This window comes from Pyxicephalus adspersus, chromosome 4 (assembly GCF_032062135.1).
Source record: "Pyxicephalus adspersus chromosome 4, UCB_Pads_2.0, whole genome shotgun sequence".
Taxonomy (NCBI): Eukaryota; Metazoa; Chordata; class Amphibia; order Anura; family Pyxicephalidae; genus Pyxicephalus; species Pyxicephalus adspersus.
In genome coordinates this window covers 34,139,717-34,156,464 of record NC_092861.1, presented here as the reverse complement: position 1 = coordinate 34,156,464, position 16,748 = coordinate 34,139,717, and the positions used below count along the sequence as shown (strand labels likewise).

Genomic DNA, 16,748 nt, shown 5'->3' with positions numbered 1-16,748 from the left:
ACATGCAAATCTTCTTTACCCTAAAGCTTCTTTGAGTGGTCTAAAAAAATCAGATGACGCTAAATCCAGACTATAATGTTTGTTTGAGGAGTTTCCAATGTGTGGGCTTCAGTGTGGGAATGGACATTGTTGTGCAACAATACAAAAAGCATATAGTAAAATGCTGTTTATAACTGCACTGCTTTTCTTTTTATGATCGCTTTACAAGCTGTGGGTGGGTCTAGGAAAACCTGGGCTTAGAGGAAGTATATTTATTGATGCTGTTTTCAGGCTTATCAGGATATCTAGCAGCTGAAAAATGTACTGCACGGGAAACCTACCTTTAAATGAGCTTTTCAGCTTGAAGTGGCTGATGTATACTGTTTCATATGTTTTTTTTTATTGTATTTGCCCTTCAGTTTCCAAAAATGCAAAAAAAAAAAACCCTGAAATATAAATTCATTTTTTTATACTATTTTATGTTGTTGGAGTTCTTTTCTAACTAAATAATGATTTGTAGAAGAATCAATAGAGGGAGCTCTGTATTTGCTTCATTAACCTCCTGGGCGGTTCATTTCTGTCTGGATTAATGTGTCTAAAAGAGGTACATTGTTTTTCACGAAACTTTATTTTACTAAATAATATTATAGTATGGGTATGAAAAAGTTTGAAAAACAAAATCATGTCAAAATAATAAATTAAATGAAATAATTTTTTTTTTAAATAAGTAATAAACTCATACTATTATAATATACTGTAAAATAAATGTTCATGAAATACTATGTACTGCTTTTACACATATAAATCCATTGTTTTGCATTAAATACCGTTTTTTGTATTGAATGCAGTACAAATGGATTTTATATTCCCTCCCCACACCAACGTCACTGGGAACTCCCCGGTGACTCATCATGTGCAGAGGAAGCCGGCCAGAGGAAGAAAGAAGACGGACATCGCTGAGAAAGACGACACAGGACAGCGGCGCATCAGGTAAGTAGCGATTTACTATTACCTCCTATAGGTTTATTTACCCTGAGTGTGACTCAGGGTTACCGCTTTTAGCATCTTTTTTCTACACCAAGTCACACTCTGGGTTACTGCCCAGGAGGTTAAAACAGAAAAAATAACGCTGTCAGGTAGCATTTTATATCAGAAGAGGCCCTGTATGTCTCCTCTACCATTTTACTTCTTGCTCTGTCATCATTTCCATGTACAAGAACATTTTAGAGTTTACATACAATATTTTTCAAAGGCTTTTAGTATATTTCCTAAATGAAAGAACCCTGTTGCCCACACAGCTGAATGCCCCATAGGCAGTGACTTATCCCAGCGACCAGTCCCCTATCAGAAGACTTATTCTGGCACTTCTCTTGTTGTGGATAGTGGGTATAATTCTCAGTTATCCGTACTTATCTAAAATCTCTGCCTCTTTAAATATATATACACTCACCAACAATTTTATTAGGTACACTTTGCTAGTACCAGGTTGGACACCCTTTTGCCTTCAGAGATGCGATAATTTTTCCATAGCATAAAATCATGCAGTTGCCACAGATTGGTCGACTGCACATCCATGATGCAAATCTCCTGTTCCACCACATCCCAAAAGTGCTCTTTTGGATTGGGATGATGTAACTGCTGCGTGGGCTCTGAAGGGCTCTGAAGAGAGTGAGATATGCCAGATTTTGGCTGCTCTGGTGAACGATCAGGCAGGTAAGAATGCTTTTAGCAGGAGGACATCACATGTACCTTCCTGCAATAAAGCTCTGCCTAATCCAACTTTAAGGTTTAATGTGTTGTTTTGTGGCACTTTCAGACAGAAAACTACAAATCACTGAATAGCGGTATGGTGCATAACTAAGAGCAGATAGCGATGGCTGTTCTCTTTAATAAATGACCAAGAAAGTAGGAGGCTTGGTATTCCCTATTCTGCATATATACTATTTGGGCTCCAACCTGGTGAGGGCACTAGATTGGGCTACAAATGGCTCCTCTAAGCAATGGGTGAGACTGGAGCAGTTTGACGGAGGTCAAAGTTTATCTTCGGCGCCTTGGCTGGAAAGCAATTTGATTACGCAGCTCAAATAGCATCCCTTGATAGGTCCTACTCTGAAGGTGTGCTCTAAAGTGATCCCCCTTCCCAATATGGCACAATTTCCTTCCCTGCTCTACTCGGTCCTGGACAACCCAGCATTTGAACCAGGTATAAATGACCCGTATTTTGTCCACCTTAGAAAATTGGGTTACTATAGGGCAGTGAACTTTTTACGCAGAGACTCATGGCTACGGATTTCCGACTTGGTGAGTTTTGGCCAACTGAAGACAAGTGGCACATTTTTTACACTCTCTACCAGCAATGGTAGAGAGCAATGGGTTCACCAGACCGCTTACTCAATTTGAAGCCCTGTATACAGGAGCAGGCCCAGATAGGCATATTCTCTCTATGATATGCTCAATTCTCCACCTAATGATGACCCCCCCCCCCCACCCCCCGTATCTGGTATTGTAAGAGAGAGAGCTGAATATCACACTTAGTGTAGAGCAATGACAAAAAGTGATTTGGCTAACAAAGCACACTTCGGTTTGTAGTAGATTTCAAAAGTTTAACTACAAAATTCTCACCAGATGGTATCGCACTCCCATTCAGCTGCAGATTCTACCCATCAGTTTCTGATCGCTGTTGGCGATGTGATGTGGGAGAGGGTACGTTATTTCATATTTTTTGGTCATGCCTTCATCTATGGCATTTTTGGAGCAAGGTCAAGGATATTGTACAAAAATTTACTTATTAATCTGTACCTGATGATCCCTAATTTTTTCTGCTTTACCATCCTCCTTTAGATTCCATAAGACATCAGTGGTGAGCCACTTGCTGAATGCAGCTAAACCCTGTATCCCGTTAAACTGGAGATTAAGTCTTTGCCGTGCTGAATCACAATGGTTTAAAATTGTTATTGATATTATGCTAATGGAAGATTTAACAGCCAGCCTTCATGACAGTATTGAGAACTTTAAAAGTATATGGTTTTATTGGAAGGAATTCATGTATTAACCTCCCCAGCGGTAACCCCAAGTGTGACTCAGCAAAAAAGATGCTGAAAGCGGTAACCAGTCACACTCGGAGTAGCTAAAACTATGAAAAACAATGATAAATAGAGCCTTACCTGGTCCGCTAGCGCCCTTCTTCGCGAACCCTGTCCTCTCGCATCCTCCGGCCGGCGTCCTCCGCTTTTTATGAGTCACCCGGGAGTTCCCAGCAAAGTCAGTACGTGGGGCTGTTGGATTGGGGGAGTGGTGGGAATTTCAAATTATTTTGTATTGCATTCAATTGAATGCAATACAGTGGATTTATATGTCTAAAAGCAGTACATTGCCTTTCATGAGTATAATTTTTTTTTTTTTTAATTTTAAAAAATTTTTCAACTATTTTTTTTTTTTTATTTAATTTATTATTTTGACATGATTTTGTTTTTTAAACTTTATTATACTCTTAATATTATAATATACTGTAAAATACATTTTCATTAAAAAAAAATATACGCGTTTTAGACATATAAATTCGGACAGAAAAGAACCACCCAGGAGGTTAAACACCCAACAGATTAATAACAATGATTGTACCATTTTTTATTTGTATATGTGTTAGCATACTGTGTATCAAAATGACTGCTGTATGGACTTTGACTTTTACTGCACTACACTGATTTTCTGTACGAATTTACTGTAACCCTTGAAATTGACACTTTTTCCTAAAGTTTTGTATTTGTTTATTTTGGTTGTTCCCTTCTTTTACAATATAAATAAACTTTTTGCACTTTTTCCTAATGTTTTGTATTTGTTTATTTTGGTTGTTCCATTTTTTTACAATATAAATAAAGAATTGTATAAAAAAATAATAAATGTTCTCCGAAATCATTTATTCAGACACTAATTTTTTGCAACTGGCATAAAGGAAAAGTAATATCAAGTATTTTTGTCATTTTGGCTCAGAATCTTTTCATTGTTTGCATTATTGGGGGAGTATCTTTGTACATACCTTGTATGCATGGTCAATGATTCAGTAGCAATTCTTGGGTACCTAGATTTGGTGTCAGCAATACTGTACTGACCCCTACTAATAAATAAATAGCATGTACTTTAGATTTTTAAACTGGAAAAATGTTCCTGATTTTCTGGCCTGTAAATCTTTGATTTGTTTGCAGGTTGGATCATACCACAGACTTTAAAGTTGGTACCATTTGAAAACATATAAAGCACAGGCTTAGAGGTTAGCACTCTGGCTTTTGCAGCACTATCTGCATTGAGTTTGTTTGTGGGTTTCCACCCACATTCTAAAAACATGGCTTCCCCCCAAAATTGACCTTGTATTGTAGGTTGACTGTAATAATGACAAATACCTATGGTGGGGACATTGGACTGTGAGCCCCTTTGAAGGACAGTTAGTGATCTGACTATGGACTTTGTACAGCGCTGCGTAATATGTCGGCGCTGTATAAATACTGTGTAATAATAAAGGGTTGAGGGTAGACTGGTCAGCCTGGTGTCAGATAATTTGCCCTGCAAAAAACAGACATGGCCTTCATAAATCTGTAAACATGCTGAGCACAAAGTTGAACACTTACCACTTATTTGCATTAATAGTGAAATAAAAGTATATTTAAATTATGGAGTGGGAGAGTTTTATGTACCAATTCTAGATTCCTAGTTTATACGTGTCACTCTTTACATCTCAGATACTAGGGAGGAATCTGAACCTAGTTTGTATGTAGAGACAATACACAGGACTACTTCTCCTCCTTGGTATGCTTAGTGCAATTTAACATTTTGTGGAGTATCTTCCAGGTCCATGTGATTCAATGGCAGTAATTGGTTCTCCACCAGGGAATGTCAGATTCCCTGCTTCATAAATAGAGCCCTTTATCTCTTCTTATCGTAAAATATTTTGTTGTATCCTATAAATCATTCCTAGAATTTGTTACTTCTTTATCTAAAAAAAAGGTATAACCATAAATATACTTTAAAGAAAACCTACCTATGGAAATTGTCCCCCCAAAAAGGCAAATAATAGACAAAGGATTGGTCCTCAGTACTCCATATAGAATTCCTACAGCTTATTTTTACCTTCTATGACTTGCTGTACAATGTGTCTCTGTGAGGAGATGGTCATCTTGGTAAAGCCAGGGCTTTGCGTTTCACAGCCCAGCATCAGATGCTGGGTATCCTGACATTCTCAAGCCGTTATGCGGGAGTAACATCATTCCAGTCTGACCAATCTAGAAGTTCTGACATCTGGAATAGGACTGGGTAAAGATAACAGCGACTGTTTGATGACAGGTGAGTGCATTAAAAAAAATTGTGATTAAGCAGGTATGTTTATTTTATTGTATAAGGGACATCGCCTGTCTAATCTGCTATAAAAGACCTGCATTGGTGCAATTTGTTTATTAATTAAATCAGAACTTTCATAAAAAAAAATAATAATACTTACCTTTACTTTTGTAAAGCCCTCGTACCTTCTGCAATCTGATTCCAGAAGGTCCTGCGCCGTCCTGGCTTCCTTCTTCTTTCGGACATGGCGGGTTCAGCCATCTTCTTCTGGCTGGCATAAGATTGGATGACGTATCCTCCTGAAAACGTAAAAAATAAATATGATGATCTCATTGTGCATGCGTGACTTTTGTTTGACACCCTGATCTCCAGCATGTGCAGAAGGAGCAGCTCAAAGCCTCCTGGGATGTGTCACAGAGGATGCGCAATTCCCCTTCTGTTTTTACAGCTGCGGTAACAAACATGGAAGGGGGTACCCCCCAAAACAAAGATATATTTATACATAAACACATATTTGATTACATAAAAGGTGGTCTTTGCAGCGCTAGGTCCCAGGTTGGAATCTTGGCCAGGACACTATCTGCATGGAGTTTGTATGTTCTCCCTGAGTTTGCATGTGTTTCCTCCGGGTACTCCGGTTTCCTCCCACATTCCAAAAACATGCAGTTAGGTTAGTTGGCTTCCCCCCAAATTGACCTTAGACTAATAAAGACATATGACTATGGCAGGGACATTAGATTGTGAGCTGCTAATGACATGACTATGGACTTTGTACAGCGCTGCCTAATATGTCAGTGCTATATAAATACTGTGTAATTATAAATTAGCCACATTGATGCAGTGTTACTAAAATGCACACCAAAGCGCACTCGATGGAATATAAAAGAGTTGAACTGGTAAGCATGCAGAAAATTAGGAATTCCTAACCACATCCTTGTTTTGTGTCAGAATCATAAATTCTAAAGGTCAGCCTCAGTATAATATTACCATACTATGAAAACAGGCAGTACACAACAGACTGAGATATAATATTAGAATATAATATTATGGAGATAAGAAGTGTGTCTGTGTCTTTTTACCACATATTGAAACTTCTCCCATTCCCGCCAAGTTAGTTTGAGTCACGTGACGTCGGGTTACGCAGCGACCCGCCCTCTTCCGTTTCGGTGACCCTGGCCGCTGTGGATCGCATTGCGCATGTGCGACCCGGTGTGTTGCGGCCTGGTGGTTTCTTCGCAGATTCGCGCCGCTGAGGAACACGTAAAGGGAAGGTGGCCTTTTATAAGTGCCGCTTCGCCTGGGCGCTTGGAAAGCTGAAGGCCTGAGAAACCGAGCCATGGAAGCGGATTACTCAGGTAGGAAGGCCGGGGCCGGAAGCACCATGCAGCTGTGTGTTATCGGCTGGGAGGTGATCACCGGGAGCTTGGAGTGTAATAAGCAGCCGTGATTTCCCGGTACGAGTTGTGGCCCGCATTGTGTGATTTAATCTGTGATTGAATCTGCTCCTAATAAAGCCCGAGATCATCATTCACTTTAGATGGGAATCGGGTGAATCTGTAAATGCTGTATCCTTCTATATTGTTTACCTTTGGCTGTGTGTATTCTCCCCAGGTCTCCGGTGAATGTTATTCTCTGGCTGGGCCGCCCAGGTCTCGGGTGAATGTTATTCTCCGGCTGGGCCGCCCAGGTCTCGGGTGAATGTTATTGTGTTGAATGTATGTGTTCATATATCCTCACCTGTGACTTCTGATCCGGTGTTATTCTTTGGGTTTCTCAGATTCATTGCCTAAAACTGACTGAAAGAAAGATCAGGCTTTTGTACGGTTGCTGAATCTGCAATACTTACCATCCTTAAATAAAACATTTCACCATTTGATCATCAGCCGTAGAGATTTACCACCATGCTGCACAATGTCTGCAGCCACCGACCGCCATATGGAGTGTGATAAGCAGCCGGGATTTCCCGCTACAAGCTGTGGCCCGCATTGTGTGATTTAACCTGTTGCTGCAGCCACAATGCTTGCCAGGTGAATCTGCTCTTAATAAAGCCTGAGATCATCATTCACTTTGGATGGGAATCAGGTGAATCTGTAAATGCTGTATCCTATTGTTTAACATTGTGTGGATTCCCCCCAGGTCTCAGGTGAATGTTATTCACTGGCTGGGGTGCCCTAGTCTAGCATGAATGTTATTCACTGGCTGGGCTGCCCAGGTCTCGTTTGAATGTTATTCTCCAGCTGGGCTGGCCAGCCGGAGAATAACAGCTTTCCTAAAGGGGTGATGCTGCATCTTTTTTTTTTTTTTTTAGAAAGGTACATCACATGCAATAAACATCTGGAACTTCTTTTGTTCCGGTGTATTGAAAGCCCAATAAAAATATTTAAAGCCAGAATATAGGGTGCTTTGTTTTTGTGTCCTCTTGCATGCGTTTTTAAAACCTTGTCTAAATTGTTAAAGGTAACCCTTGTGCTATCTGCTAACATCTGTATCTTCTTGTTCAAGATGATGGTGGAGCAACTCCGGTTCAAGATGAACGTGATTCTGATGATGAGGGAAACGATAACGAACAACATGGGTCTGATGCCGAAAGTCCAGAGCATCAATATGAGGTAGTGAAGCCTTTTTTAAAAAAAAAAATTCCATAAATTTTGGTGATATTTTGGAATCTGTATACAGGAATAGTGCAGCCATTCCCAGCCCGGGCTTTGGCTGATTGACGTCCAATTTGATGGTTTCTGCATAATTCTGAGTTCAACCCACATAAGTCTTAGCTTTTCACTTGCAATATTGTATCACACTGTTTTTAATTTTAGAATGACAACAGCGATGAGGATGTGAAAGGAGGAGGTAGTGGATCTGAGAATGAAGCCAATGATTCTGAAGATGATGAACATAGGGATCGTGCCTCTAGCGATTTAGAGAATGGTCGTAACGCCAGTGACTCTGAAAACGAAGAAACTCCGCATCATGCTGCCAGTGATTCAGACGACGAGCCAGCCAGGAAAAAAGGTAGTGAAGATGGTACTCCTGTGAAACGAGGAGCCAGCGACTCCGAGGAAGAGGCACGATCTAGACATTCAGGAAGTGATTCTGATGAGGACACTCCCGTTAAAAGACGCATTAATGATTCTGATGATGAAGGGCAAGGTAAAAATGCGGCCAGTGATTCTGAAGGTGAATCTCGAGCCAAGCGTGTGGATAGTGACTCAGAAGATGAGGCTCCTGCCAAGCGAGTGGCTAGCGACTCTGAAGATGAAGCTCCTTCCAAGCGAGTGGCTAGTGACTCTGAAGATGAAGTTCCTGCTAAGAGAGCGGCTAGTGACTCTGAAGATGAGGCTCTTGCCAAGCGAGTGGCTAGTGACTCGGAAGACGAAACTCCTGCCAAGCGAGTGGTTAGCGACTCGGAGGATGAGGCTCCTGCTAAGCGAAGAGCTAGTGACTCAGAAGGCAAAGCTCCTTCTAAGAGAGTCATTAGTGACTCGGAAGACGAGGCTCCTGCAAAGAAAGGGGCTCTTGATTCAGAGGATGAGACACCTACCAAAAGACTGGCTAGTGATTCTGAGGATGAAGTGCCTGTTAAGCGTGCAGTTAAACGTCGCAAAAAGCCAGCTCGTGGCTCAAAAGTTGAAAGTTCCAAAAAAGCAGCCAGTGGTTCAGAGGATGAAGCTCCTCCTAAGCGGGCAGCCATTGACTCTGATGATGAAACGCCAGTGAAACGTGTAAATAGCGATTCTGAAGATGAACAACCTTCCAAGACAGCACGTAGTGACTCCGAAGAGGATACACCCGCTAAGCAAGCTGCCAATAATTCAGAAGATGAGTTTCCAAGAATGAAAAGAAAAATTGTTTCATCGGATGACAGCGATGAGGAAGAGGAAAGAAAACCAAAAAACAGAAAGAAAAGGTCACCACAACGCAAATCTGGGAGTGATGATAGCGGAAGCGAGAGTTCAAAGAAAAAGAAGGCATCTGACAGTGAAGAAGAAAAGGTGTCAAAAAGAAAAAACATTATTTCTGACAGTGAAGATGATGAAGCTGCTGATAAGCCAGGTATTACGCTTTACATATTTTGCTTTATTTATGTTTTTTTTCTCTATTTAAATATGTTGCACGGAGGCTTTTTTTGTGCCCTGGTGAGAGACCCTCTCTGTGCACACTGCCTACTTTTTAAAACTTGCACTGACCCTGATCTCTGTTTAGGTCTATGATAAATTTGTACATCGGTGAACTATAAACTCTATGGAAGTAAAAGGAGATGTTGTCATGTGTGTGTGATGTGTCAAACTGGCACAAAATTCTTGTTCACAGTGTGGTGCTCTCACTTTTTAAAGCCCCATCTGCTAGTCGGTGTTTCAGCTCCAAGCCTCTTTACTCTTTAGAGTGGCTGTCATGGACAGCATAGTCACGGCAAGTATACATTTCACAAGGACAAAGACCCTAGTGTGCAAATGTTTGTGTAACTTTGGTAGCCATGTTATGTGCTAAGTTTATTGGGGGACAAAGACGTGAAAGATGTAAGCGTTCCCTGTACTGCAGGAAAAAGATGTTCCGTGTACTGCAGGAAAAAGTGTCAGTTCTGCATAGATTGGTAAAATAAATTCAAAATTTTATAAAGGATATGTAGTAACTGCTAAGACCTATCCCCACTAATTCTGATGTCCTATACAGCCAATAAAAAGAGCCGTATAGTCTCTGATGGGGAAGATTCGGACAGTGAATCAGACACCAAGAAAACTCCTCAGAAAAAGAGAGCAATGTCATCTGATAGCGAGGATGAGGACCGAGAGAAACCTAAGGAAGAGGCAAAGAATGCAGATAATAAACTGTTTGGCAGTGACAGTGAATCTGGCAATGAGAAGGAGGAGTAAGTATTATCTGTGTATAAGGTTTTCAGTGATATATGTTGGGTATGATAAGTGAGGGTATCAGTAACTTTATTATATTATTATTCATACAGTGTATATGTATCTATATATATGTAAAATTGTATGTATGTTCCACCATCACTCGAAAACTCATGGAGACATTTCAACCAAACTTGCTACACATATGACTCGGTGCACCACTGATTTTTGTGCAGCCCTGTGCTATATGTCAGAGCTATATTTGGTGATCCCTAAGAAACGCATAGAGACATTTAAACTAAACTTGCTAGACATATGACACCGCTGATCTTTGTACAGCGCTGTGGTATATGTCATATGTGTGGTATGTATGTGTATGTATATACACATACATACCACACATATACATACACATATATATATATATATATATATATATATATATATATATATATATATAAAATTGGATGTATGTGTGTATGTTCCACCATCACTCGAAAATGCATGGAGTCATTTCAACCAAACTTGCCTTACATATGACTAAGACTCATGTGAGTGCATCGGTCATCTTTGTACAGCGCTGTGCTATATGTCAGAGCTATATTTGGATGTTTGTGTGTATGTCATCACTAGGAAACGCATCGAGACATTTCAGCCAAACTTGCTATGTTCCACCATCACTCGGAAACACATCGAGACATTTGAACCAAAATTGCTAGACCTATGACTCAGACTCATGGGAGTTCACCGCTGATCTTTGTGCAGCGCTGTGCTATTTGTCAGCTATATTTGGTGATAACTAGGAAACGCTTGGAGACATTTCAACCAAACTTGCTATGTTCCACCATCACTCGGAAACGCATAGAGACACTTAAATCAATATAATATATATATATATATATATAGGCTGGTGGTTGTTGAAAAGTGCCGGGTAGTGCACCCAGTTAAAAGGGGTGGGGAGAACTGTGTGTGTGTTTTATGGTTACAATTGTACTTTTCCCTAATAAATATTAAATGTTAGTGTTTAATATATGATCTTATTCTACAGGAATCTAATTGCAGATATTTTTGGAGAATCTGGGGATGAAGAGGAAGAAGAGTTTACTGTAAGTCTCGTTTTAATGATTGCTGTTATTAATGGTTTAGTGAAATAGATAAAAAAAAGCAGTGTTGTTTCTGCCTACACGATGACTTCCATCATATAACATTACAATGGCAATCATTTGTAAATGACAATTCCATTATATTTTGTTTTTTTCATGTAGTTTGGTCAAGTTTCCTACACATGTATACAACGTGGCTAAGGATTTCATTTTCACAGGGTTTTAATCAAGAAGATTTGGAAGGGGAGAAGACAGTGGCCCCAAAACAACAAGCAGAGGAAGATTCTGACTCAGATGTGGATATGAAATCCAGTAAAATGTAAGTGACAAATATAGAAGGGAAGTGCAGATAATGATGGTATACATGCTAAAGAGCTCTCCTGGTAAGGCAGAATATGTATAGTTGGACATTTGCTTGCTTTCTGAACTGCTTTAATTGTTGTGGCATAGATTTACCAAGGAGATGGAAGCTCCTGCCATTCACTGGACCATTTTCTGTAAATTTTAGAGATGGTTGTGCATTTAGGAACTCCAATTTTTTCAAGAAGTGGTATCTGTTGTCAGCTAGTAGGGCTGCCTATGTACATGACATGTACTAAAAGGGTTTTCACACTTTGCACTAAAGACTTTTGTTAACTATAGCCATATGTTTTATTTTTCACAGGGGTGATTTTAAATCTGACTTTGAGCTGATGTTAGAGAGGAAAAAAAGTATGAGCGGCAAGCGACGGAGAAACCGGGATGGCGGCACTTTTATAAGCGATGCGGATGATGTAGTAAATGCTATGATTATGAAAATGAATGAGGCAGCAGAGGTGAGTCACCTTTCAGAAACTCTGAACACTTGGGGAATTGTTAAATTATACTATAAGACCATGCCTTTTTTTCTAATAAAAAAAAAAAAATCTGAACATTTTGCTTGGACAGAAACTCTTCCAACTTTGCTTTGCAGCTGAATTGGGATATTGTTTCTAAACATTTTTTTTTTTTTTTTTCAAATTTCATTATAGCCTGCCTAATTCATCCTTTTTTTTTTTTTTTTTGCAGGAGGACAGAAACCTAAACACCAACAAAAAGCCAGCACTAAAGAAGTTAACCTTGCTTCCCACTGTAGTCATGCACCTTAAAAAGTAGGAATATATAATTTCATACAACTGTTCTGCTGATGCGGGAAACTGCAATACATGTTTACGTGTATATTTGAGTCTTTTCCTCATACATTGTTTATCTGTTTTCTTTAGACAAGACCTAAAAGAGACCTTTATTGACAGTGGTGTTATGTCTGCTATAAAAGAGTGGCTCACACCCCTTCCTGATCGAAGCTTGCCAGCCCTAAAGATTAGGGAGGAGCTACTTAAGATCCTTCAAGAGGTTGGGACTGCTGTGTGAATATGTTGTCACTTTGACCCATTTTTACATTTCTGGAGACTCTGATACTAATTTTGTTTTCCCTGTTTGTCATTACTTATTTTTTCTCCAGCTTCCTAGTGTAAGTCAGGAAACTTTGAAACACAGTGGCATTGGCAGAGCTGTTATGTATTTGTACAAGCATCCAAAAGAGTCAAGACCGAACAAAGATATTGCTGGAAAGCTAATAAGTAAGTGTGATATATCTTGAATTTATTAATAAATTGGGAGAACCACAGACTCTGCTACCTTTTTTAGGTATTGTTAAAAAAATGTTTGTAATAAACTGGAATAGTACATCAGATATAGGATTATGAAAAGATGTGAATGTTCTGTCCCTTTTTCATCTTTAAAGCCTGGCTTAATGGCCAGTTTTAAAGTGGATCTTTAGTTCCACTTTAATTGAGCTCTGGGTCACTTTTGGAAACACACATGTGTGCCTCTTTTCATATAGATGAATGTATTCTTGTTTTTTCAGATGAATGGTCACGTCCTATTTTTGGCTTGACCTCCAACTATAAAGGGATGACTAGGGAAGAGAGAGAGCAGAGAGATTTGGAACAAATGCCACAGCGCAGAAGAATGAGTAGGTAAGTTGTCTCAGTTCAACTAATTTTTATTCTTAATCTCATTCAGATTTTGTTGGGTAACATTGATATTGGCAGTGCATACATTGATGTTCATTCTTGTACTCCTTTCTTGCAGTTCAGGTGGCCAGACGCCACGGAGAGACCTTGAAAAGGTGTTGACAGGAGAAGAGAAGTGAGTTCTGCAACTGCTTACTTTCTTGGTTTAAATAAGTTTATATGTGACAAGCTAAGAAGTAGGTAGGTTCTGCATATGTTGATGCCATTACATCATAAAATTTTTTCAGGGAAAAAAAAAAACGTTTTCAAAGATGATGATGTAGTGTTCATAAAATGACCAACAACCTAGGTCATATGTCTGTTTTAAAGGCTCAACTTTAGCTCAAACTCTGTTTATGGTAGTATATGATATACTATCTAGGAGTGTTAGGGACAATATTTAGATACAATATAAAGAGAACTATACAGGTTTTGTCCATCCCAGTAATTCAAAAAGTAATAAGTATATTAAAGGTGTTGGCATTAGTTTCCCATTCATGTCAGTAGTTTCATTATTTCTATTTAGGATCCTCAACTTCCCCAGAATCTCACCAAATATTTACTTTTTTTATTGGACCTTGCAAATTTATAAACTTAGGTTTATATCAGTAAGTAAGGTTGTGTAGAATTTTGATTCAAGGTTGTCTAACTCCGGCTTTTCCACTTTGCTCAGGGCATTACGACCAGGTGACCCAGGTTTCTGTGCTCGTGCCCGAGTTCCTATGCCTTCCAACAAGGATTATGTAGTCCGACCAAAATGGAATGTGGACATGGAAGCATCTCGGGTGAGTTAATAGACCATGTTTACTAATAGTTCAATTGGTTCCCAAGGTGTATGTAGATTTTGAATATTGTAGGGAATAGTAGACCTGCTGTCATTTTATTTATTTTTTGCTGTCTGTATAATTATTGGGGAAATCTCTCTAAATGTTCTGTACTATGGAAGCAACAGTAAATCTTTTCCCCCAAAATAAAGGTATTAGTTGTCCCTGCGTACGATCTTACCTTCCCTTTTCTGACTACAACTCCTAAATTTGGAATTCATCATTTTCTTTCTGTTTCTGTAACAATGATCACCAAGATTATAGGACAGGTAATTCTTCCCAATGTGGAAAGAGATGGCAAAAAAAGCCGGACAGAGGGTCTAAAAAAATGGTTTTACCTAGACATACACTTGAAAAATTATTTCAAACTTGAACCACCTTTCTCCTTACTGTTCTCCATTGAGTGGCCTTTATTGGAATTCCTCTCTAAGAAAGTGTCTTACTATTGAACACTCTTTGCTACTCTCCTGTGCCCTTCCTTTTCCTCCTTTTTCTTTGTTCTTTCACTTAATATGATGGAATCCTGAGTCAGTTTGGAGGGGCTCGTAAAGGTATTAGTCGTCTGGAGAAGCACAAAAGGCGTTTTGCTGAACAGAAAAGGCTTACTAAAACCACTCGAGCCGTCAAATTCAGCATAGAGGGGAACAGGATGCCCCTGTGATACTGGAGCCAAGAACCTCAGTCTCCGTCAGAGGTAGCATCACTTACCACCATGGCCGGTGTGAGAAGACAAAAAGTGTGCTGTGCATGCACCTTTTAATCTGCTGCTCAGACCATCCCCACTAACATCACTTGGCTGATTTGTGAAAACTAAAGCAATTGAAAACTAGGGTGATGGCCCATAGCAACTGCTCAACTTTCATTTGATGCTGGTGAAAAAAAAACAGCTGCCCCAATTTTCTTTGCTCTAGTTAGTGTAAATGGAGGTGGATGGGAGAGAATCTGACAACACAAACCATAACAGAGGGGATATGTCACAAAAAAGTAATTTTTCCATGAAAGAGTAGTGATGGAATAGTTTATATTTAAAACATGTTCATTGCCAAGCCACTGAGCATAAAATTGTCCTCAGTTTAACATTTTAGTAAGTTGTAAGAAATCAAATAATTTGGAACCAATATTTTTGTGCAATAATGTGTTAAAAAATTGAGCTATACGGGTATAAGATGTTTTTATTTTTTTTTTATTTTTTTTTTTTTGGAGAATGTTTATTCTCAGATATCAAAATATATTCTATTTCCCTGATATTTCAATACCAAGCTTTCTTGATACTTAGTAAAATATGAAAAACAATTAAAACGAAAAACACAACTTTAGGATTTATGGTTTGGTAAGTTTCCTAACCATTCCCTGTTTTCAATTCCACTCACTAGAATTTCTTAATATAATCATATTTGTGTATCATTTGCTTTCATGGAATATGCATGCACCACTGGCTGTAGTGATAAGTTGGTTTAAGTGCATGTGCGTGCCCATACTGAGAAATGGTATATGCTGTAGGCATTTGCAATGCCGATAACTGCTTAAAGTAAACCTTTCTGTAGAAAAATAATGTCAATCTGCAACATCAGATTAAAGCAGGAAACCTCTAGTGCATGTAGGGTCCTTTTTATTATCTTTTTGAGTGCCCTTGTACAGTTTTTGAAACTTGTGTCACTTGGATATGCACATAAAAGGGAAGACTGGCCAGTGTCCTTCCTTATTTTAGTCTTAGAGCATGGTAGGTAAGGTATTGGCAAGCCAGTTCTTGAGTTTTTTTCACAAAGGTGCCTCTGGGAGTGATTTGGGGTTTCTGATCCTAGGTTGTTTTATCTGGCAATAAAAGAGTGGCAGAGGGTGCCTGCTCTTTGTTGATGTTGTGAGTTATTTTTGTTAAAAGAGAGGTTTATTTATTTATTTTTAACTCATTTATTAATCTGATGTTTGACAGACAAAACCAATTATTTTTCTTTTTAATAGGGAGGCTCAAAAAAAGGAGTCAGTCGACTGGACAAACAGATGCGGAAGTTCACAGACATCCGTAAGAAGATGCGAACTGCCCATGCTGTGAAGATCAGCATAGAGGGGAACAAGATGCCATTGTGACACCCGCTGTTCTCTTTTGTGAAAGGATAGCGATGGGCCTACTAATGAACTTTATTTGTCCCATTATACTATCATTAAATTGGACTCTGTGGAGCCTTTTGCAATATTTTTAATTCATTTTTCCTCTCCCCTGTAAATGTGTTCTATGCCTTGCAGGAGACCTGACTTCTGCATTTTCCCAGTTGTGGAGAGAACTAGGCCTCTGTTGGCCTTATTTAATGCTGTTTGTACAGATGAATTTCTCTTCATACCTCAGTGTCTGAATTTTGGACAATAAAATTCTTGTTTTTCTAACTCTTGTGTAAGACTAAGTTTTAAAGGATGTGTGGTTCAAGTGCAAAAATAATTCATTTCAATGCATTTACTGCAAGAAAAATTAAAATCTTTTTAATAGAAGGTTGTTTTTACAGTAGGTCCACTGTTTAGATTTACAGTTTGTGTTGGTGTAAGAAAATATTACACCTTGATAGATTATGGTTAATAGAGCAGATTCTGCAGAGACTAATGGTCATTCTGTTTGTGTAAATGGTAAAATGTTCCTAATCCCGAAGG

The 16,748-nt window shown here is 39.0% G+C and overlaps 1 protein-coding gene across 2 annotated transcripts; it reads left to right on the top strand.

The window, feature by feature from the left end:
• Positions 1 to 6,474: 6,474 nt before the first annotated feature.
• Positions 6,475 to 16,490, top strand: IWS1 (interacts with SUPT6H, CTD assembly factor 1). Of its 2 annotated transcripts, XM_072407831.1 has the most exons (15): positions 6,475 to 6,662; positions 7,810 to 7,916; positions 8,121 to 9,357; positions 9,976 to 10,171; positions 11,200 to 11,257; positions 11,473 to 11,573; positions 11,919 to 12,069; positions 12,302 to 12,384; positions 12,496 to 12,625; positions 12,735 to 12,852; positions 13,140 to 13,251; positions 13,367 to 13,423; positions 13,961 to 14,072; positions 14,644 to 14,805; positions 16,071 to 16,298. In XM_072407831.1, exons 1-14 carry the CDS (start codon positions 6,644 to 6,646, stop codon positions 14,770 to 14,772), a joined length of 2,610 nt encoding a protein of 869 aa, XP_072263932.1. In that variant the 5' UTR covers positions 6,475 to 6,643; the 3' UTR covers positions 14,773 to 14,805; positions 16,071 to 16,298. The 2 variants fall into 2 exon arrangements, with proteins under 2 accessions (XP_072263932.1, XP_072263933.1); XM_072407832.1 differs by lacking the exon at positions 14,644 to 14,805 and having other exon boundaries at positions 16,071 to 16,490.
• Positions 16,491 to 16,748: the final 258 nt, after the last annotated feature.